The sequence below is a fragment of the Marmota flaviventris genome, chromosome 2 (genome assembly GCF_047511675.1).
Source record: "Marmota flaviventris isolate mMarFla1 chromosome 2, mMarFla1.hap1, whole genome shotgun sequence".
Lineage (NCBI taxonomy): Eukaryota > Metazoa > Chordata > Mammalia > Rodentia > Sciuridae > Marmota > Marmota flaviventris.
This window is the reverse complement of record NC_092499.1, coordinates 112,885,241-112,909,229: the sequence shown is the minus strand read 5'-3', so window position 1 is coordinate 112,909,229 and position 23,989 is coordinate 112,885,241. Positions and strand designations below refer to the sequence as shown.

Here is a 23,989-nt window from a genome sequence, read left to right as displayed (position 1 = left end):
AGCCAGCCCCCAGCCCCCAGCCCTGTGCAACAGCAGAGGCAGATCCCTCACATCTGCAGGGATCCGTCATAGGAGATGGGCCAGAGACCGCTGGGGGGCAGGAATAGTAAATTAGGATGTTCAAAGAAGAGAAGGGGGCTGGCTGGCAGTGTGGCTTAGTGGTTGAGCAGTTGCTGAGCTTATGCAAGGCCCTAGGGTCCGTCCTCAGCACCAACAAAAAACAAAAAGAGAGAAAGTAAGAGGGCTTTGGTCAGCCAGGCCCACCTAGCATCATGGCAGCCACTGTGTACTGGGTGCCCTGGGGGAAAGAATTAGCATCTTCTTTGTCCACCATTTTGAGGGGTTTTCCCTCCCATGGGCAAAGTTAAATCAAAAGGAACATACTCCATGAAACCAGATGGTAACAATATAATAAATTCTAGTGGCTTCCTCCATGGGAACTCGAAGGGCCCTGAAGGAAACCACCTCCTCCACTGAGCTTGGTGGCAGGTAACCAAGTGCTCAAGGAGGCGCTTGGCCAGGGACCAAGTGCAGTTTGGTGGTCTGTTTATAAGATTTGAGTCTGACAACACCACAGACCAGGAGGCCGCCGCTGTGAGTTCCTTTCAAACTCAAGCCAAGGCAGATTGGGAGTTGGGGAGAAACACCAAGGCCGGGGTGCTAGGAAGGATGGAGGAGCCCTGAGGGCTTCCAGGAAAACAGTCTTCTTTCCAAAACCTGAGGGGAAGAGCTCAGCCTCTGAACAGCGCTCACCAGCAGGCGCATGTGGAAAACCAGGGCTCCCCAAGCCAGCACCAGGAAGTGCTCCCCAACCTGCACCTCCCAGCCATTCTCATTCCCCAGGACGCTGACATCAGGCCCTGACACTCTCACCCCGGGGTGCTAGCCTGCTCTACCTCACAAGACAATGATCCGCTTAGGGGAAATGCTCTTGGCCAGGCTGTCAAGAATAAAAAAAGACAGTCCAGATTCAAGTGAAACCCATATATGCAAAAAAATAAAAATAAAAAATCCCAGGCATAGGACCCAGAGACCTGGTTGTAACTCGGATTTTGCCACTAATTCACCACAGGCTCTTGGACAAGTCTCTGCACCCCTCAGGCCCTATTTCCCATCTGTCAATAACAGGGTTAGACTAGGCCACCTGTCAAGTCATGGTGAACATATGCCATCACCTGTCTTGAGACGGACTTCTCCAGAGCTCCTGAAGAAGATATGAGCACACCCCTACTTTGAGGTTCAAAGAACTGAAGCAACTATCTTAAGAGTCAGAGCTACTAAGTAGCAAAGTTGAAATGTTCAACAAAATCTGACTCCAGACTCCTTTATCTTTCAAGTACACTAAGAGGCACCACGATTCTAAGTGTGGCCCTCCTTCGGAGTACACCAGTCAGTCATGTGAGATAGGAAGGCCCCACCCTGAGCAAGGGGAACCCCCCTCCATCAGCTCTCTGGGGGCCTGTCACCACCTCCTCAGGTGCCACACTTGGCCACTCCTCCCTGGCTCCCATGTGAGGCAGAGAATGCACAAGACAGTCCTTTGGGAGAAAGTGACCCTGGGGAATAGAAATCCACGTGGCTTCAGAAGCAACGACAGCAAACCACCGCTGACGGCTCTCATACCACTGAGTGCTCCATGAGTCTCTGCTTCTCCGTCCACAGCACCCAGCTGAGGCCACCTGCTGACCACTGAGCTGCTTCCTGGCTGTGGACCCTGGGTCAAACCTCTACCCTCCAGCTCTCCACCTGCTCACCGAGACTACCACCTACTTCTAAAAACCGTCACAGAGAGGAAAGGGAATCACGTGTAGAAACGTGCTTCATAAACTGTAAAGTGCTGTACACAGGAAAGGTGGTGGTGTTTCCCCTTGTTCCAGGAACTGAAAAAGAATCCCGAGATATAAAGGGAACGTACACAGTATGTTCTTTTTTTTTTTTTCTTTTGAGGCAACAGAATTCTGTGGAACAGAAGGACTGGCCTCAGGCCCTGCTCCTCCACTAACTCTAAGAGACCATTCACCCTGTCCCCGCCCAGGGCTGCTGTGAAGAGACAGTGGGAAAGTGCTCCGTGCACCATAGTGCGCTACACGTCAACCCACTGTGAGGCTGAGGACGATGACAGGATGGCCCAGATAGATGGTCATTGGGCTTACTTCCTGGCTATTCAAAAATGACCAACAAGCTCAAGAAATAAATGGAAAAGAAAAAAAAAAAACAGAAAAGATTGCTCACTGAAAAGCCCCAAGGTAGCAAAGGTGGTCCTCAGGGAGGGCAGGCAGTGGGTTCCTAGGGTACTCCTCCTTCTGCCTGCTGGGGTCCCCTAGTGTGCCCTCTTCAGATCTAACAACCCAAACCAGCCACACGCACCCTTTAAAAAACCCAATTCGTGGGCTGGGGCTCAGTGGTAAAGCGCTTGCTTGCATGCGCGAGGCACTGGGTTCGACCACATAAAAATAAATAACGATACTGTGCGCCATCTACAACACAAATTTAAGCCCAATTTGCAAGCAAAAGCTGCTGGGTACACCTCCTGCAGTCTGCAATGCTTACTTTGTGTCAAATGCTTTCTTTGGGGTCTCACTCGGACTCTCATCCTAGTGCTGAGGGCCCCTCCCTTCTGGGCTCACTGGGCCATCTTTGTCCGAGAAAGGTTACCATGAAAAAGATCTGAGGTCAGCCCTACCCAGCCCATATACCCTGGGCGGCAGGAAGCTGCTCCCTTCTTACCCAGAGTGTTTCTCCCTCGGGTTGGTTGGCCAGGGAAGGCACTCTGAAATCAGCTTCCTAGCAAGCAAGCTCAAAGTGGGGTGAAAAAGCAGCAAAGCCCCGCCACATTTCCTCTGCTGCCACTGCTTTTGTGCCTCTACCCTGCTTACACGCCTCCCCTGTCCACGTGTTTTCACACTTGCTGATGATGCAAATGGGGCCTCCACCAACTCTCGCCCCAGCCCATGGTGGGCTGCCCCAGCTCTGATTCACCTGCCTCACCTTCCCTAACCAACAGCGGAGCTAACAAAGAACAGCAATGAGCTCACCGAGTCCATCAAGAACACCCCTTAGCATCAGCCAACCCTAAACCCATCCTCTAAGTCACTGGTTCCCAGGAGAGTGGGTCCAAAGTCAGGGGCTCCCAGCACCCACACAGGTGAACAGGGAACAGGGTAAACCAACCCTAGGCCACAGTTTCACCACCAAGAGCTCCCCTTGCCACCAAGGTGATAATGAGACATAAACTAACAAATGCATGTGCTCTTCTCCTCCAGCCCAAGGTTTCTATTTTTATCCTTCTCCAGAAGCTGGAGTAATCAAGTCTGAGCTGTCAATCAACTGGGCAGGAGAAACTGCAAGAACCTGGTCTACACCCTGGCCTCCAAAGGGGTGGCTGGCATCACAGCAAGATTATCTCAAAGCACAGAGACCATAAACACAAAATTAAAAGGTAAAGTAAAAAGGGAGGAGATGTTTACTGGAAACTTGAATTCTGTTGCCCAGAAAATATAGGGCTTTTTTTAAACACACACAAACATACACACATATATAAATGCCTCTGCCACCCACCTTAAGAAGTATGTACTTTGCTCTATATATGGCTTTCTTATCTGCCCCGGATTACCCTCAGCTCGTGACCGGGAAACCAGGAATCATTACCCCACAGAGAAATGACAGCCTTCACCACCTCAGGGCCTAGCAAAGCTAGTCCTGCATTTACTGATGATCACTGTCCCAGGGCACACTTGAGTATTCTGATGCACAGAAAACACTGCCACTGCTTCAAGGATGCCAGGGAGCTCCTGCAACCGAGGACATAATAGGTCCGTGGTATCTCTGGGTACAGAGAGAAAAGACTTTCCAACTGAAACCATGCAGGAAATTAAAGTTTGCAGGTGGCAAATATTAAAGCAGAGATCTGGCAAAGATGGCTCCACTCATACCCAGCCAAAGGGGAAAAAAAGCTAGAGAAACATGTACTCCCGAAAGGAGGAAAGCTTCACGAATACAAGAATGTTAAAGTCTTTGTTGCTAGCAATGAGGTGTCCACCAAGGCTACTCGCCAGAGACAACTGGCATCGTGTGAGAAGGGCGCAGACAGGCACAATTTGCAAATGGGGCCTGTGCGTCTTGCTTTTGCTAGCTCCGGTCCAGGTTCCTTGATACATCTTGTCCCATCCCACTCCCTGTGGTTTCTGAATCCCTAGAACACTCACCGTGTGGCTGCAGCACAAAAGGCCTCATTACTACCATCTGACACTGGTGTACTCAAACCTTCAGGACTCCATGCTTTCTGGGGCGGGAGCTACACTTGCCCTTTCTCCAAGGGCCTTGCTCAGCTTCCTAAATGCTGAACTGACAGCTTCCCTCAAAAAAAAAAAAAAAAAAAAATATATATATATATATATATATATATATCAACCTAGTCAGATTGAAGTGTCTACACCTGCATTGCCAAGCATGCCTTTTGCAAAGCTTCTCACCAGCCCCTTCTTCTGTGAAACCCCTTGAGGTTCATCAGGCTTGACAAGTTCTCTTCCCTGCAGCTCATTCCACAATTAAGTGTCCACCTCTGCATTCCTCTTATCCAAAGAAGTCCACCCCTCTACCTGGATGAGAGATTATTTTAACCCACTGCCCTTTGCTGGTTTGGCCTCTTGTGTTAACGTTTAATCCCAGCAGCTGTGCCCATCAGATCTCTTAGGCTAGAGGCGTGATTCTCTGCAGGAAACCAAGAACAACTAGACATGAACAGGACTGTGTAGATGAAGTGGCAGAACACGGCCGACCAAAGACAGAGGCCCTTTCACCAATGTGTCAGGGAACAACATACACTCCCGCACCCTGCAGCCCCTAGGACCCACCAGCGTGCTGCCAGGGATCTGACACTAAGGAATGCCAGGGCTGGCTGAGGCTTCTTATTTAAGTTTCATGAAAAAAGTGTGTGGGGGGTGGGGTATAATGGCCTGTTCAATCCTCTCCTGCTCCACCCACTGGCTCTACCCGACTTCTTACTCTTGAGTTTCCTGAGCAGAAATAACCAACTACAGATGGGCCCACTACTTCAAAGATGCTGAGAAACCACTGACCCAGAGATATGAGAGAACTAGAGCTCTAAACCTCAGGGCAACTCCTCACCAATGGCAGCTGCCATTACCAAATCAACACACATCCAGAACCCAGGACTTGCTGTGTGCATGTGCTTTTTATTTTCCTAGCCAACCACTATCACTTTCCACCTGAAACACATGCCAGTGCCTTCAGACTGAACCATGGGTTTACCTAAGCATCCACAGCTGTGGCTCTGGGGCCTAGATACACCCCAGAATTACCTGGGAAAATTCAAAAGTACTGACTTCCCAGCCGCCATCTGTAGAAATTCTGAATTAACTGGCCTGAGATATAGTCTGAGCACCAGAATTTTTATAAGCAGCCAGGGTTGAGAACCTTCTGGGGTGACTCCAACAACCAATTGTGAACCATTGGAAGAAGCCACCACAGCTTACTTTGAACCCCAAACTTCTATCCTGTCCTCAACTGCAGGCCCCAATTTTCTAGTCCCTGAGTGACTGTACTGTGATTCTGAAACTATCAGAATGAGTAACAGGGTTGTTTCTTTGAATGCAAGTGCAGGAATTTGAACGCTAGTGTGGAAGAAACTTTAAAATCCTGCTAAGCCAACGCCTTCAGTTTGCAGAAGAGGAAGACAGAGGCTGGGTGGCAGAGTGACTCACTGGGGGTCACAAAGCTGGTGCACCAGGGGCCAGGCCTCTAATTCTCTCTTTCCCATCAAAAGGGGCCCCTCTGGTGACAGATACCAGACAAAAACAACCTGGAAGGACTGGCCATTGCTTGCTTCCGGGTGTGCTCTCAGGGGTCACCCTCTGGCTGCCTGATCTCTGAATGGCTGTCTCCTCGTTGGCCTTAAAATGCCTGCAGGTAAAGATGGTGCTGCTCGTTCAAGATTCCTTAGCACACCGGTCAGATCGCAATCCTCAAAGGCTATACCAGCCGGCTGGCTGAGGTTCCTGGAAAAAGCCATTAGCAGAGAGAGGCTAACCCAGTTTTGAAAGGGCACTCTGTTGAGCTGCAGGTCTGAGAGACCAAAGCCAGCAGCAGATTCTGGTTTCTCGTGGATCAGAGAGAGCTGATTATTGGTTTCGAAATCTAACCAACCCGTGAACATGTTTTCCTTCCTTCCTGTAATTTTATGGGGGCACAGTGGCAACGCAGCTGGTGCCTGGCGGTCCAGGAGACCTGTGCTCGGAGCTAGATGAGCATTGCCTTTCATCTGCAGCCCTGCATCAGTTTTCAGGTGCAGCCTCACTCACCATGAGGACAGGGGGGTGCGTGACCTTCCAAGTCAAGAACGTACTTGTACCTCCTGGACCATGGGGTGACACATTCTCCACCACCATCAAAACGATGGCTGCTCAGTGAAGTCTGATGAATTAAACAATGACTAGGATGCAGTAAGAAACTTCTCGAAGCAGCACGTCCAACAAAAACTTAGAAGAGGTCCCTGGGAAAACGTGTCATGGAGAAAACAGAAAGGCAAGGAGCCAAGGAGGAGAGCTCAGAGGGGGGCCTCCTCTGAACTAATAAAACTAACACAAAAATGTGAGGTTTGTGCTTTTTTTTTTTTTTTTTTTCCTACCAGGGATCGAACTCAGGGATATTTAGTCACTGAGCCACACCCCAGCCCTTTTTTATATTTTTACTTAGAGAAAGGGTCTTGCTGGGTTGCGTACGGTCTCACTAAGTTGCTGAGACTGGCTTTGAACTCACCATCTCCTGCCTCAGCCTCCCCAGCTGCTAGGGTTACAGGAAGCATCACCAAGTCTGGCCAAGGTTCGCTCTTCAAGCTTGTCATTCTGCAGATGGAGAGACCAACACTCAGGAAGTTAAGGTGATTTTCCCAAAGTCACAGAGCCTATCTCCACAAGCGAGTGCCAAGGGTCCTCAGTCTCACCAGGAGAACAGGACACTAAGCTCACAGCTCCTTCACGGCTCTTCCCTATTGTGTCCACTTGCTGATTCAGCACTATATTGAACCTGGGGGCTCTGATAAGGATGAAGAAGACCAGAGCAGTGTGGGAGGTAGAATAAGGAGAGATGGTACAAGTTCAATTTCAGGTGTTGCAGGGATATTCAGGTCTTGATGTCTGGAGCTGAGGGCCTCTAGCTCTGAAGAACTTCAGACCTGGAAGTCTCCCTGACAATGGTCACAAACAAAACCAGAGAGAGCTCTGACCTGCACCTCCGACTCAGGCCAGCTGGGTAGAACGATGTCCAGCATGTGGTTCCATTTTCTCATCACCAAAATGGAAAGCAGATAGCAAAAAGTAAAAACACGGTGGCCAAACGGTGACATTCTAAAAGATCCCTGGATCAAAGCCCTTTTGTGAAGAGTGTTATTTCACCCTCCTAACCACTTCCCACACGAACCCCAGTAAGGCACCATGCAGCCCACAAGACAGAGAGAAATATGACCACACTTCCCTCTCATAAACAGCCCATGGTAAACATCTGAGACCACTGGTCCACAGCGTGGTTACGCCAAGGGTTGGGGGCTCCTCGCATGAGTCCTCCAGTGTCCCACATGCAGACACTTCCTCTCAATGGGAAGCCTGCACCATTAACTTTAGAACCGAGGCTGATCAAATAGGAACCAGCCTCCCACTGGGTCAACTTACTGGGTTTCACACCCAGGCTCACCTGGCCACCGCTCCTGGAACCCTGAGAATTTCCAAGGAAAGGAGCCGTTTGGCTTCCAGACGCATGCCCTCTGTGCCGGACGGTGCTAGGGGGGTAGGAGGGCAACCTCACAGGTCTATTAATGTGTACAGGCCCCACCCCACGTATCTGCCAACCCCACCTTCTGGATTTGGTAGTAGGGACTCTTATTTTAAATAATCAAAGCAAAAACAGCAACACTTACACTCGAGCAAGGAAAAATAGGCCAATCTCAAACAAACTTCTTTAGCTTTGAGATGCTCTCTGGGGTCCCAAGTTATCCCATTCAATATCAATAGGAAAATAAACCGTGAGGCCTTGCCCAGGCTCTGTTTGCTCAGAATTGGGATGAAAGGGCATTGGCAGACCTGAAGTTAGCTGTCAGCTCCCTGGGACAAGAAGATGCCAGCCTGCAGACGGCACCCTCAGGAAACGGCAGAGCCCTCCTAGGAACGTCAGCACTTTGTTTTCAAGCGGCACTCATGCATAGAATTTTTATTTTTTCATAGGCATGCTTTCAGAGAACACATCCTGCAGATTCAAAGCAAGTGAGAGGCACCAAGGCATTAAACGTGAAATTAACCTGCGTAAGCTTCTGAAGCTAGAATACACAGAAACCTTCAGAAAATTCCCCTGGGGGAAGGAGGCTCTTAGCTCTGCACCCTGCCCCCCTCCAGACTCAGGGGGAGGTTTTTTCATCTTCATTTTGTCAACAGGAAAATAAAATGGGCAGAGAGGTGCAGACAGAAACCTAGACTGTTTGAAAAGTCCTGGCGTGGGTCACAAAATGTGTGGTCCTCAGACCTCATCAGAGGCCCCCAGAGTCCCCTCTGTGATTCTCACTTCTGCCTATCTCCCTGAGACGTAATTTAACACCTCTTCCAAAGCTGCCAAAGCCACCAGACTGCTATAATCTACCCATTAGATGCTCCAACACAGTTACATAATCGTCTTTCCACCTCGAATGACTGCAAGCCACATGAGGGCGGGAACTGCGTCTGGCTTTCGGAGACAGCCTCACCAAGCGGAGGCACTGGTATAGGCCAAGGAGTCTGGCTGGGAGAAGAGAACAAATGACAGGTGTTAATTAAAATTACCTAGCACCACACTAGAACCCTAATGGGTTAAAGAAACATCTGGGTCCTTGATTTCAAGAAGCTTTTGACAATCCACTACTTCTGCCATGGACTGCATGTGACAGGACGCTGCCCAATGACATCTCTATCGTTGATCTTTCTTGCTGGATAGAGACCCCCGAGGAGAAGCAGCCCCTTTCTGCCCTTGGCTGCAACTGCTTAAAGAGGTTATATCTGCAATAGTCGTGGCCATCTGTGGAAACCAGATTGAAAACAAAAAGCCATCGAGCTAGAGATGGCAGAGCAGGAAGAAGAAAGGCTCCCGAGACCCTCCGACACTTGAATCCTCCCTGCCTCAAATTCTTTTTTTTATTTTTTAGTTGCCAATGGATTTTTCACTTTATTTGTTTATTTCTATGTGGTGCTAAGGATGGAACCCAGGGCCTCACACGTGCCAGGCAAGCACTCTACCATTGAGCCACCACTCCAGTCCCCCTGCCTCAAATTCTTATGGGACAGAACAGCCCCCACATGGAGAACTGTTTGTTCACTGGGTTTCAGAGGACTTTCAGCCCAAAGCATCTTGTTATGGTGAGTCTGGCGCCTGACCCAGAATGTGCCCTGGGAGGGGCCTAGTGACTTACTGTGTAACCCAGGCGGGAGGGGACATGGGCCTCAGCTTCTAGAAAGAGGAGAGCAATGGTGGAAGGACAGGAACTCAGGAAATGTGAAAGCAGATTCTAGTCTTGCCCATAGGATGGCCTAGTGGTCCCCTAGAGATGCTGGGGATCCGTTTCCATGGTGGCTCTCCAATAAACAGGGACAAAAGCAATGAGTACCCTGTGGCCAAAGTGCCTCCTCAACCACCACCACAGGCCTCCTTGTGTTGGGTGGGTCAGGAAAGGGGAAATGCACACTGTTTTATATGAGACCTGGAGAGGCACCCAGGTGAATGACAGGTGGCAGCATCAGCTGAAGGTCTCCAAGCAGATGCCGAGCTCGGTTTGTTTTACTTTCCTCTTTTCTCAGCCTGTCACCATTACTCCGTTACCTCAGCTGCTCTCCTCTGAGCTCAGCAAACCAGGCCTCACCTGGGGCCACAGCTGGCCACAGCTGGCCTTCAGACCTCCAGGCCCTCTGCAGACTTGCAAAACATTATGTGGGGCAAGGGAAGGATGAGGTCTGGACAACTGCAAAAACCAACCCTGAAAGCACCACGCAGCAGCGAACCAGCGCTGCCTCCACACACCCTCCACAGAACTCAGCTGGCACAGGGGCTTGTTCACGTCACGTGCTCACTCCACGAGCCTGGCACAGTCCGTGCATTTACCACAATCACAGAGAAAGACAGGCATGCTTGCTGTTATTTTTGATTCCTTCCTCACCACCTCGAAAAAATTCTTGAGTAAAAAGATTATCCACTAAACTTTCACCACTCCCAGCCAAGAGTATATCTGAGGCCTCAGCCCAGATGCAACATAGGAGCCAGAGAGGTCAGCCCCCAGAAGTTTCTGCTCCTGGCCATTTAACATCATCCGGGTTACACTGGGCCTAGTGGCATCTCCCAGGTTTCAAAGGGACACAGCCTGATGAGGGTACAGACATCCCCTATATGCACCCACTTCCACCCCCACCTCCCTTCAGTCCGTAACAGCCAAATTCCCCTCCCTCTGGCTGCAATCAATTAAGCTCTGTGCTGACTTCACCACGTCGGATCATCCTTAAGGTCTCATCCTGTTTTAAAATATGATGTTGCCAACTTGCTACAGGACCTCAGGTCAGTCCCTTCACCTGGAATAGCAGTCACTAATGCAAACCACTGGAGCCATAATCTGGAAACCGGCAGATCTGGCTCTCCCTGTTCCTGAGCTCAGGGTCACGGTCACTGGTGCAGAGACAGGAGCGGAGAACCACTCACCCAGGTTTGCCTGCACAGCCCAGGTTTATGCACACCAGTTATTAATGGTGTTGCCCTTTTCTTCTTAGAAACGTCCTGAGTAGTTTTTTTAATTATATAGCCACTCTAGATTCTAGGAGAAGGAGGTAAATCCATCTCTGTCCCTTCTCATGAGGCCTAAAGCAACTTTCCAGAATCATCTGAACCTTGTTTCTCTTGTTTACAAAATAAGGAGAGGCAAGTTTCATATAATGATGAGAGTGGTGTTTTTCTCAGGCTGTTGTGGAGACAGAGGGCAGAGAACAGGACTGAGCTCCAGAGTTCTGAGTGCAAAATCCCAATCCATCACTGACACCCTCAAAGCTTCAGTACACAGGACAGCACACCTTCCCAGAGGACTTCAGAGAAACCCTGCTGTCTGGCGTACTGCCAGCACTCAGTCCAGGCAGAGCATCCCAGGATCACCCCTGGAAGGGGCCTAGATGACATGCTGAAGGCCAGAACCACCAACCCTGACATATTCTGACTCAAACTCTGGATCAAGACAAGAGTAACAGCCCAGCTGAGCTTCCAAGGCAAGGGGCTGGAACACGTATGCACTGGTTCATACCCTATCCAAGCTGTGCACTCTAATTTTCTCCAATGTCTCTGTGAAATTTGGGCGTTCACTTAGAAGCTTAAGTCTATCACTGCCGGCAAGGGTTTTGAGCCACACTAGAGAGCTGGGCTTCGCAAAGTATCAGAGGTGACACTGATTAACACTTTGCACCTTGAAAACCACTTTTCATACACAGTTGATCTAAATAATCAACTTCAACAAGCCTAGGGAGAGAGGTTTTATATTCTCCATTTTACTCAGGAGGAAAGGGAGGCCCCGAGGAGTTGAGGGACTGGGCCACCATCACCAGTGCCATCAGTTGGGAGCAGGGACAGGAACCCAGGGTGCTCCTCTGCCAAGCGCCAGCTTCATCTCACTTTTAGTAGCAGGCTCCTAGCAATGGTCCCGAGAATGGTCCATGTACTAGAACCTGTGTGTGGATACAAAACTCCATCGTTTAAAAACCCATCGACTTAGATTACCAAAAAAGAAAATGGACTTTAAACAGATAAGGTCAATTGTACACAATGTCTACATGGTCAAGATGACCTGTTAGTTCTCAATGACAAGAATAAATGAACCACACTGATCTAAGCAAACTATTTTACTCTCTTATTAGAGACTATAAGGTTTCTAACACACCAATACCATTTCATGCGCCTGCTGCAGTGGAGACGGCAACAGGAAAGCCTGGCCTAGGGAGTCACCCAGGAAGAAATGGAGACACTGGGCAGCCACTGGGCCATACCCAGGGAGACACCAAGAGGGGCCCAGCGCCCCCTCTGGAGTCTTTGCTTAGGGACAGCAGGTACCAGAGGAAGCCCAGCAACATTCCACTTCACTTCCCAAGGAATCCATGACATGAGTCACTGCATAACACCTGAACACTCGGCTCCCAGAGCCCTCCTGGATGAACAACGCGTCTCCTCTCCTGACAGCCAACACAACACTGTTTTCAACGTGGTCCAGACAGAGCCTAAAACTGTCCGCATGGTGGTGTAAGGGATTATGACTCTGACCTGGATAACTCGGGCAGAAACCCTGCTGTTACTGGCCATGGGGCCTGGGGCGGAAACGGAATAGGAACAGGACAGAGGCTTTCGCCACGCCACTCCCCCACTTTAAAATCTGCTGGAGGCTGACAGAGCAAGGTCCAGAGGCCAAGCCTGGCCGACCAAGGGCTTGGCAACATCCTTCTCCCTTCCTCGCCGGCCACTCCCTCTTCTATGCTCTGGCCACCCTGAACTGCTCTGCTGTCCCCAGACATCAGGCCTTCACAGCTCTGTCTGGCCTGCTCTCTCTACAGCCTCCCATGCTTCTGTCCATCCTTCAAGACCCCACTGCTGTATCACCTCCTCTCTGGAATATTCGGACACCCCCAGGTTGGCTGCTCCTCCTCTGGGTTCCCAAATAACACTGTTTGACCTTTACTGAACTGTCTCTCCATGGGGCTGAGCCATTGTGCTGGTTACTGGTGTCCCCTTTACCTCTAGGCATTTCAGAGACAGGGCTTCATTTGTGTCCCCGGAGGCCGAGCCCAAAGTCGGTGCTCCGTAAATGTTTCCTTCACACAAATGCTCAGTCAGTGTTTGGCTCTCTGCTCCACTTTTTGGAGGGGCAACTGCAGTAGGGGGCACCTGCTCCTGGACCTCCTCATTCCCTTGGCCTGAGCTCAGGGTGAGGGTGATCAACTCCTGCAGATATTTCCATAATTCTATCCATCCCATGGTGCCACCTGGACCGGGCCTCAGTTATGGCCACACAGTTGAATGGATAGTGCTAACAGTAGGTTTGCCACCACCATCAATGGGCCCCAGAGCAAGGAGCCATGCACGCCTGCATCCCGTGTCACATTTCAAATAGAGAGACTGAGGGAACAAACTGTGAACTGAAATGTGTCCCAGCATCCTACCTTGACAGGTACCTTAATGTGACCTAGAAGACCAGGTTTGAACTTGGAATTCTCTGATCCCTTGGCTTCACAGTGGAATGGGGAGGCCTAGGAAGAACCAGCCCTGGGTGTCAACCTACCCCACCACCATCTTCTACCTTGGGGGCCTCACGAATACCAACTGGATTCCCCAGGACATAAGTCAAAGATCCAGCTGAACCCTCCACCAGGCCCCTGAACCTCTTGCCCAGCCTATAAGCCCACGGGTGTACCCACTGTCCATGGCAGACACCATCTGACCTCAGACAGATGGACCTGAGGATGAGGCCCAGGTAGAACTTAGAAGCAGACACTGGAGCAGCCAACTGAAGGGTCAGGGCCCTGGGTACAGTCTGGACAGAGGAGATACATGTTTGAGATGGGCCTGTCCCTTGGCCCTACACACTCCTTGCCCCATGAAGAGAAGTCCAGCCAAGAGGAGAGACAAGGCATGGCTTCCTAGGCTCACACAGCTCTAGGGACAATCAAAGTTCCCACCACCCAGGTCCAGGACACTGAGGAGACATGTGTGTCTACAGCTGACCCTTCTCACTTAACAGCCCAAACCAGGGAGGCAGTACCTCAGGGAGAGCCAGAACTGCCTCCCAACTGGGCCTCTCCAGAAAACACCAGCAACAATAAACATCACACACTTCCACACACTTACGGGCAGCTATCGGTGACCAGTGCATGAGTCATGGCCTTTCTGCTTCAGGATCTTGCCCATCCCCCACCCCAACAGCACTGATTCATCAAAGTCTGTTTTCAGTACTATTATTTTTAGTCAGCCAAACAATTTTAAAAATGGCAGTAGAAAAGGTGAGGGGGGGAAGGCAGAAGCACAAAGAATATGAATTATTTGTCTTTCAACAGCCTTAAGTCAACAAGCATGGCCACATACTTTTGGAGTACGTTGGAAGTTCAGTCCCTCACTGCATAAACTGAGGTCCTCCAAATGGTGAGCCCTGAGCACAAGGGGCCAGAGGGGCCCCCTACTGGAGCTGATTGACACCATAAATCCAGTTTCCCCCTTGAAAGGGAAAATGGGCATTCATTGAACACCTACTATGTGCCCTGAGCTACAAATACTAAGTACTTGATCTATCTTCTCATTCAGGTTGATTTATATGGGGCAGGTGGTTCCAACCCCATTTTACAGAAGGGGAAACCAGACTCAGTAAGTTGATGTTCTGAGGCCACCACATGCCTAGTAGACTCAAAGGGACCACTCTTTCCGCCTTAGTGTGCACTACTTCCTGTCTTCTTCTCCCAGCTGCTCCCCAGGTGAAGAACCTGTATGGAGAGAGGGAAATGGCTACACACCACATTTAAAGGGGTAACAGAACACAATCAAATCCACCTGCCCACCCACGCGTGTGGAGAAGTGAAATGCACCTCTAGTCTGCATCCACTGAGGCTGGGGGAGTTTACAGCAGACAAGAAAGAAGCAGAAGGAAAAACCCAACATCGATCATCAGCTCAGCACTCAGCCTCTCGTAACTACTCAAAAAGTCCTTTCTGGATCTGTTACTCCACATTTGGGTTTAGCCCAGAGGTGATTTTTTAAGGAAAAAATGCCTTTTGGCATTGTTGAGCTGTGACAGCGTAAAAACAGACCTTTAAAAAACACACACCCAGAAAGCATTTCTATTTTCAAAAGTCTGGTTTTCAAAAAGAAATGATGGTAGCCCCTGCAAACTACTAGTCGGCCGGCTGGGCAGCCGGTGACAACGCTCAGCCGTAAAGGCCACGGGGCGATCCCTCTGCAGGTTTCCACGGCAAGCCCATGTGCAGTGTTTCTTCAACAATATTCGAGCCCTCACCACCCGCAAAGCACTCGAGAGAAACCCTCACCAGCCCTGAGAGCCACGTGACCGAGAGCCAGCGGCTGGCGGAAGAAACTCACTTTTCATTTCCCAGCTGGGGTTTCAACTTGTAACCTCCACGCTGCCTGACAAAGGCTCGTGCTTACGCAATCCAGTGTAGTCTTTCTTTATATAGATGTTTGAAAATAAATAAAGGAAGCTTCCTGGGTAAACGCTGACATATGAGCAAACATTTTCCGCAGGTATCCTCTATAATGCCCACCTCTTCCATGTCACCATTTTTAGGCATCTGTGGTCATTAGTTTAAGAAAACTTCCTGCTCTGAGAATAGCTGAAAATAGCCACAAAGGAAGAAAAACTGCTCTTGGCATCTTAAGCCAGGCAGCCTCCACGTCTTTATCCTTGGGGTCAGTTATTTTCATATTCCTTTGTAGTTAAATTTCACTGTTAGACTCCCGGGGTAGGAAGAAGTAGGGAAAAAAACCCAAATGAAAGACTGAATTACAGTTTTATTATTTTCATTTATATAAACGGACACCAGGCAAAGAGGGTCTTGGAACACGAATATTTAAGATCTCTGGTTCACTGATTAACTGGTCGCATGCAAACACAAGTGTCCAGAACGCTTACGTGAAGATCAAGTTAGAACTAGAAGAGCCTTCCAGGAGAGCTCAGCCAGTCTGTCTTCCAGTTGAGAAGATCAGAGGCCCAGAAAAGTTATGTGACTTGCCCCAGTTCACACAAAACAGAGCTAGGTCTAGAACCTACCCAGCTCTTCTGACTACTGCCTCCAAAATAATCCCCCCCAAACCTTGCTTATTAGTAATTTTTCTTTGATAACATTTATGGGGAGGAAAAAAAAACACTGCTGAGTACACGTTAGCAGAGTCCAGAATTAGCCAAACTTCTTAATTAATAGGCTTCTACTGTGTTTTCATTTTAAACTGAGTCTCTCTGTCAAAACATCGTGCCGCAGTGTGCCACTGTGCCACTGTGCCAGGCTGCTGTGGACAGCAGGGGCCTCTGATCATCAGCAGCAGATAGTGGCACTGTGCTGTGGATTTGTTGTTTCTCAAACTGTTAATTAAGTCAAAACAGACAATTATATTTTACACACACACACACACACATACACAGAGTTACCTTTGTCAGGAGTCCATAAACAGCAGAGCTTGGGGGATTTGGTCTCTTAACACCAAGAAAACATTATTTACAAATTAGCTCAAGCCTGAACACACACAGCATTATTACAACTCCAAAGAACCCGTGTTCACTAGCCAGTGAACTAGAGGCTATGGAAGGGCAGGGATGGCATCTGCCTCATTCACTGTTTTGTCCCTGTTTCCCAGTGCAGGGGGTCAGTACAGGGCAGGTACACTAAAGACAAGGGTTTGCAGTAATATATTACTTTTTACTTCAAAGAGAAAACATTTAACCAGTGCATTAAGATACAGCCCCCAGGTCACACTAGCCTTTCCATGCAAGTGACAAGGTAACATTCACAAGAGTGAATTGAACAAGGTCTTTGGATCTTCTTTGTTCTAAAACTTGTAACTGAGTAAAATTAAAAACCAAACTTCTGTGGGTTGGGCTTAGCAAGACAGCTTCCATCTATTTCCAGGAACTATTGTGTTTAAAGATGCTACAGGGGGATTTGAACACCTTCTGTTGCTCCTGGCCCAGGAACTTGTCAGGGGGCAACAGAAAAGCACAGCTCTCCTCAGGGAGGAGCTGTCTGGTCCACACAGCACCAACGACTGTATCTGCTGCTAAGCTCCAGGGAACTCCGGGAACTCCAGCAGGCCAGGCCACCTGCACTAGGAGCCCCCTGGGCAGGGCTCCTTCCAGCCAGCCAGCCCTATCAAATGTGAGCTAGGAGGAAGGAATGGAGTTGTTTTCTTGTTTTGCTTCTAAGCAGTCAATACAGCAAAGGAGACAAGGGCAAAACTTAATTAGAACTATTCATGAGCTTGGTTAGGAAAGCTGCATTCCAAACTCACAGAACTTAATGCACGGACGGGGGGGCTAGCGGGGAGGTAGAGAAGGCAGAGGAAGGTTAACAGGAGAATCCTGTTTATTTCATAAAGGAGCTCTCACAGAATAATAGCTATACAGTACATCATAAGCATTAAAACTGCCTAATAAATAAACGAATAGAAATTCATGGTCATTCAGTCCATTAAATCGTGTTAATTTTATTTCCATTATAATAACACAGCAATCACAAGTTTACATTGTTAAACCAATGTTTATTTTTTAAAAATTCATTTTAATTGGATTCCTGATGTGATCATTGAAAACCAAATTCTTTAGATTTCACCAACTTCTTGTATTTCTCATCAAAACTCAATGACCACTGTACTCATAAACTTTTTTCTTCAATTAAAAATGATCGTTTAAAACTAAATTCTTGCAAAGGATTTTTAAAAACCTATCACTAAAAGTTCTTATGTCCATTCAGAAACTCAGGCTTAGAAAGCTTATTTTCATGAAGTGTTAACTAAAGAAATAAAATGCTAGGGCACTTCCAAATTGAAATGCTGAGCCTCCACAACCATCTGCAAGTTGTGAACTTCCTATTGATATTTGGAGCTCAGCTATCTCAAGGCCCTCCTCCCACCCATTCAGGGAACCTGAATTTCAGGTTTGCAGCAATATATTACTTTTTACTTCAAAGAGGAAACATTTAACAGTGCAGTAAGATACAGCCCCCAGGTCACACTAGCCTTTCCATGCAAGTGACAAGGTAACATTCACAGTAGCACTCAGTTTAGTAAAAGGCAAAAGTTAAACATATCCCTATTCTTGTAGGCAGATTCTCCCCATGGACCAAAAAGTTTCCATGATCATCATTCTGGTCCTCTTCTTGGTTTCCCATCACACACGGACTTGCCTCTCTACACCCCCTCCCTCCATAAATAACTGTGTGTCTCCCTACGGCTTGGTACTCCGTGTGTCCCTTGGCTGCCACTCCTGTCCTATATATTGGGGCAAGTCTGCCTCCAGCCCTAAACAGGAGCTCATTGAGCACAGGGCCCCTGCTTGGTCATCACAGAAGGGAGCAGATACAAGACTGAACAATTCCATCATGAATGAGCGATACAGACAGAAGCCTAAATATTCACATCTCTCCAGCTCTCTAGTTTACAAACCACTTCCACAGGCTTTATCTCCTCCTGACTGTACAGGTTCAGACAGGAAGGCATTAAGCGAATCCCTAAATCCACGCAGATAGTAAAACAGATGGCAGTCATCATTTCATTTTCTACCACAGTGACTTCTACAGCATTTAAAAGATGCATCCTAGCCCCCTTCTCCCCCAAATCCCTCCATACCAGATCTCACATTTCTTCTGATTGCTGGGAATACAAAAGAAATAGCAATTCACTTAAATGATGTCCTATTCACGTTTCCCTTACTGAAGTATAAAGCTCTCCACAAGAAGGGACCTTCTCAAATGTATCTCCGCCTCTTCCCCTGGGGCCTGTAGTATTGACTCAGACATGACAGAGGTCCAATAAATATCAATCACTCAACAAAATCTAGCCCTGTAACATCCGATGGGAGCAAGACACTGTGTGTGACACACTTCAGCCCACATGTTCACCACCCAGGTGTAAGCAGAAAGGACAAGGACATTCAAGTGGCTCCTAGGTTCAGCCACAGATCAGGATCAGCCCCCTAGTCAGCTTCTCATTGTCCTGCAGGTCCTCCTCTCCCCAGGCCCCACGTGGAGTAGCCCTCACCAAGGTTAGCAAGCGAGAGCAAGGGGAGGATGGACGGCCCCTGAAGGCTGAAAGTGGGCTTGCGGCCAGCGGCCAGCGGTTCACACTGGAGGTGGGAGGATCAAGATGCGGAGAGATCTGAAAGGTACTGAGGAGGGCATCCCAGCAGCCTTGGTAACTGGTCTGTGCTAGAACCCTGAGAAAAGAGTATTGAAGATGAATCTCTTTTCCCCTCTCCCCCAGGCAAAAGGAGTTTGCAAAATCCTAGGAGATAACAGGAGGCTAAACTCAAAGATCAGGTGCACAGACAGGGAAGAGATGCTGTGTGTGACACCAGTGTTTGGTTCACTTTTCTCTCTTCTGTCTCTGGGCTTAACACTGACACAAGGAAATCAAAATTCCCTTTCAAACAAACAGTGCTCCAACACCTGAGCTATATCCCCAGCCCCTTTTTTTCTTTCTATTTTGAGACAAGGTCTTGATAAGTTGCCCACACTGGCCTCCAATTTTGCAATCCTCCTGCCTCAGCCTCCTGAGTAGCTGGGATCACAGGCATGCCCCATTGTGCACAGCCACTGAATTTCAGGTTTGCAGAATTGGCGGAAGAATGTCCGCCAATTGAGCGATTGAGTTGAGCACACCTAACCCTCCTTTTCTCATACACACTTTTGTGTATGAGAAAAGGAGGGTTAGGTGTGCTCAACTCCTTATGACTGACCTAACATTCTCTCAGTGGCAAGAGCTTCAACCCATTCCTTATGAACTTGGGAGGAGACACCTGCAGCTTCCACCAGGTCCTTGAGCCTGTGCCCAAGTTCTGCCCATCCACCAAGTTCAGTATCCTGACAACTACTTTGTGCTATATCTAAGAGCCAAGCTCCTCCACTTTGCTGGCCCATCTTTGTGACAGTCTTTAGCCTATATGCCAGTTAAGTCTGCATCACTGACACTGTCCTGATCACTAAAATGGCTCAAACCAGGGGAACAGAGAAACCCTATTCAGTCCGTAGTATCCAGCTATAATTGTCAAATGTTGCTGCTGCTACTCACAATTCCATATTAGCCAAAATCTGCCTGTCACAATCTCTTTATACTAAGGGCTCCTTAAACCCCAGAGTCCAGATCTTGCAGAGTGTTCTGAAATACCCTGTGCCCCATCCCACACACAGGGGGATGACTAAGTTAAACATTTTCCTTTGTCTACTTTCCAAAGCCCCAGTTCTCAAAGTCAGCATGAAGACAGCAATGTGACAATACTGCAACCTATGGGGATTGGCAGACATATAAATATGGCTTGTGGTTTTCTATCCATGACCAAGATGGCAGCAGCTGTTGCCAGGGAGATGAGGTGATCCCAGTGACTTGGGCAAAAAATCCAGGGATGGGGCCAATGAGGTAGCTCACATCTGTAATTCTGGCGGCTCAGGAGGCTGAGACAGGAGGACTGTGAGTTCTGCCTCAGCAATGGTGAGGCACTTAGCAATTCAGTGAGACCCTGTCTCTAAATAAAATACAAAACAAGGCTGGGGATGTGGCTCAGTAGTCAAGTGGTCCTGAGTTCAATCCCCAGTACCAAAAAAAAAAAAAAAAAAAAAATCCAGGGATGAAAATTTATTTTGTCTGGATCTACCCAAGTACTAGGGTTTCTCTGAAAAGATTTTATACACACAAACACACACACACACACACACACACACACACACACACACACACCACTTAGGTCTGAGGGATATGGCTCAGTGGCAGAGCTCTTGTATATTTTATGCAAGGCCCTGGGTTCCCAGCACTGCAAATTAAAACAATAACAAAAAAAAAAAAAAAAAACCTCCTTTAGCATTAAGTCCTCTCCAGGTAGGGAGAAGATGCCCCAGTCCTAAGTCAGGAGAAGGCCAAGGGGCAGGCCGGCTGGAATTCTCAGAAACCTACCAAGAGTTCACATGCCTCAGGCTATGCAAGAGAGAAAGGCAGGCCACAGCAACCCCCCACCCCCAGCAGGAGGCAAACTTTTACCCCAGCAAGGTGTCTCTCCAAGCTGTCATCAGCCCAGTGGCTAAAGTATCACCTTCCCAGCAGAGACACCACCTACCCCAGGCCTAGGGTGCTTAAGCACTCAGCAGGGAATGCTGCTCAGAATGTCAAAAGTCTAGAGCAGCCTGGGGTCCCAAGGAGCACCTCGGGTCAGAATGCCACGTCTGCCAGGCCCAGCCTTCCCACCTCTCTCCTCCAAAGTTCTCTCTGCTTTAAAAACAAGATCGTCTTCGCCTGCATTATCTATTTTCCGGAGCTCAGTTGTTTTCTTTCGGCCTTTCTTCGAGGACCTCATAAAACCATGTGAAAGCGCTTTGTAAATTGTGAAACCCTTTCCACAGCTGTGTGTTTTATAATTGATACCACTTTTCCTCTGTTTCAATGCATGAAGAATTTGTCCTCAATGCACGCAGGCAGATTAGGAGTAGGCAGCTTTTACAGACCCCCTCCTCAGATGGAAAGGTATCAACTCACACATCCAACCTCCCCAGCCCCACCAAAAGAATAAAGAATTAAGAACCAGACCTGGGACCAAAACCCAGATTTCTCTGACCATCACATCACCTCCTCTGAAGTCAATTCTGGCTCCTGATCACTCGCCCAGGGCGCACTCCCCAGACAGCACACCGCCTTCCCTCCCCCCTTTATTGACTGGATCCACCCAGTTTTTTAAAAAAAACTATTTTTTAAGTCAGCATTCCCACCATATGTGGCATTTATTTCCAGGGAAGGCCAGCCCTGGGTTCCCATGGACAGATGCTGCTTTGTGCCTGCCTGAAACGGCTGGCAGCTTTTGCACAGCTGCCCCAAGCAGGTGGCCAAGGATGGAGTTTACCCCTGGCCCAGAAGAGAGAAGGACAATCCCTGCCAAACTCAGGCCTGAGGAGTCCTCTATTCATCCTTCTGCAGCCCGGGACCCCCAAGAAACCCACCCCCACCCAACCGCACATTCTCTCTCTCCCCACCTTGGTTCAGAATCAGACTTCAGGGGGACTGAGAGGCAGGAGCAGGAGATCAAGGTACCCTGGCCCCCGATGCCCTGCCTGCACAGCTAAGCTCAGGAAGGCCCTGAGAGTGGAGAGAAGTCACTGACCCCTTCTATCAGCCATCTGTGAGCTCCAGCTCGATCTAGCTAGCGCGATGGAAGCATAAAGGAGGTCCGGACAGATGGCAAAGCGCTTTAGGAAGGAGGGCTGTACAGGAATGCGAGGGCCCAAGGGAGGCCCGCACTGGGGCATGTTTTGTTATCAGTCAAACGCTAACCTCTTCTATCGATATGCAATCTCAGACTAAAAGGAAGGCAAAAAGTCAGAAGTGGGGTGGGAAGTGGGGGAGAAGACCCTATTTTCTGCCACTTGTCTTTCCCACTTGAAAGTCAGAGCTCTGTGCTGTAACTAAAGTGCGTGCATGCACAGGGGGCGGGAGACTGGCACAACCGAGTCTAAAAATACTCGATAAAAATGCTAATCCCGAAGGCAAAGAAAGAACGAAGAAGGAATCTGTCAATCACCACGCTCCCGCTCCTCACCCACAGCCCCAGCTGTACCGACTGCATTCCTGTAGAGGAAAGAAGTGGGGGGACAGCACTGAAGAAAAGAAAGGGAGAGACACCACCACCTCCACGAGCGCGGGCCGCCGCGGGGCGGGAGGCGGCGGCGGAGGAGGGGCTCGGCCCGCGGAGCCGAACAAAGCGGGCCTCAACTTGGAGCCCGCAGCTCCAGTAATGGGGGACCAATCCCAGAAGCACCCCCTTTTCCGGAGGTGGAAAACGAATGTGAAGTCTGGAAATCAAAGTGCCGCGTGGAAGCCCCAGGCTCCGAATCTTGGCAAATCCAGAGAAGGTTTTGTTTGGGGTCTCTCCGCTCTCTCCTTGGCCGCACTCACAAGCCCCCCCTTATACACATACACACACGCACTCCTTCTCTTTCTAGCTCAGCCGGGCCGGCCCCGCCGCACCAGGGGGCAGGGCCGGCGCTTCCCCCTGGTCCTCCAGGGGCCCCCACCTGGGGATGGTGATGCACTTGGTGTTGACGTTCTGCGTGGTGATGGCCTTCTCCAGTTCATCCAGCTGCCCCGTCTTCTTAAGCTTCTTGACCAAGCTCTTGACCGCCTTCTCGCACCACTTCTCCTCCTGCCCGTTCTGCTCGCCTTTCTTCCAGCCCAGCAGGCGCTTCACGATCGGCGGGGTGAAGGGCAGGATGGACGACATGGTTGGGGAGGGAACGCAGGCGGAGAGGGGCGCCCCCGGCGGGGCTGAGAGCGGCGGGACGCCGGGGGCGCGGAGCCCGGGCCGGCCGCGCAGCCCAAACTTCGCCTCAACTCTCGGCGAACTTGCCGGTGCGCTGAGCCGGGCCGCGGCGTTGCAGCCTGCGGGTCTCGGCGCGCGGCCCTGTGCCTGAGCGGCTCCCGCGACAAGGAGAAGAGCTGCGCGGGGCGGACGGGCCGGCGGACGGCAGCGGCGCGGGATCGAGAAGGCCCCAATCGCGGGGCGGAGGCGGCGGCCGCGAGGCTCGGAGTGGCAGCAGAAAGTTTGGGTTTCCGCACGGAGTGGCTGTTTGGGTGCCGCCTCCGGGAAAGAAAGTCCAGCCCCCAGCCAAACTTTGCTCGCCTTGCTCGCTTTGATGCGCAGATCCCTCCGCCTCTGCGGCCTCGCCTCCCCGCTGCCCTCCTCCTCCTCCTCCTGCCGGCTCGCTCGCTCGCTGGGCAGGTCCCGGGCGTGCGCCGCGCTCCCGCTCCCGCTCCCGCCCGCTCCCAGTCTATGTTTCATGCAAATCCGCGTGCAGCCTCCTTTCCAAGCGCTGTCACCGCCCCCTCGCCGCCGGGGCTCCCCGCCTCCTCCCCCGCGCCCCGCCGCCTCCTTCCCCGGGCGCCCTGCCCGCCCCCAGCTCCGGGGAGGACACCCGCCTGCCCCCGCCCTGCGCCCAACACGCCCACGTGGGCGACCCGGCACTGCTGAGGCCCCGGCCCGAAGCCGTGCAGGCGTGGAGAGGAAGTTCTGGGAGTGGGGTGGCGAGAGGGGCCCCTGGCGGGCAGGCAGAGCTCGGGCCTCGCGTCCGCTCTGGGATCCCAGGCTGAAGAAGCTCCGTGGCAGTTGCGGGCCGGAGAGGGTTAGACTCGGCTGGCGGCGGTGCCCCCAGAAGATCCGGACCCAAGACGCGGCGCACGCGGAAGGTTGGAGGCCCTG

The 23,989-nt window shown here is 50.2% G+C and overlaps 1 protein-coding gene across 1 annotated transcript in view; it reads right to left on the bottom strand.

The window, feature by feature from the left end:
- The window catches only part of Smad3 (SMAD family member 3), a 110,090-nt gene extending 86,561 nt beyond the window's left edge, over positions 1–23,529 (bottom strand). The window contains exon 1 of the mRNA XM_027924107.2: positions 22,809–23,529. Within this exon, the coding sequence (XP_027779908.1) occupies positions 22,809–23,014 (206 nt within the window). The 5' untranslated portion in view covers positions 23,015–23,529. The remainder of the gene's footprint in view (positions 1–22,808) is intronic.
- Positions 23,530–23,989: the final 460 nt, after the last annotated feature.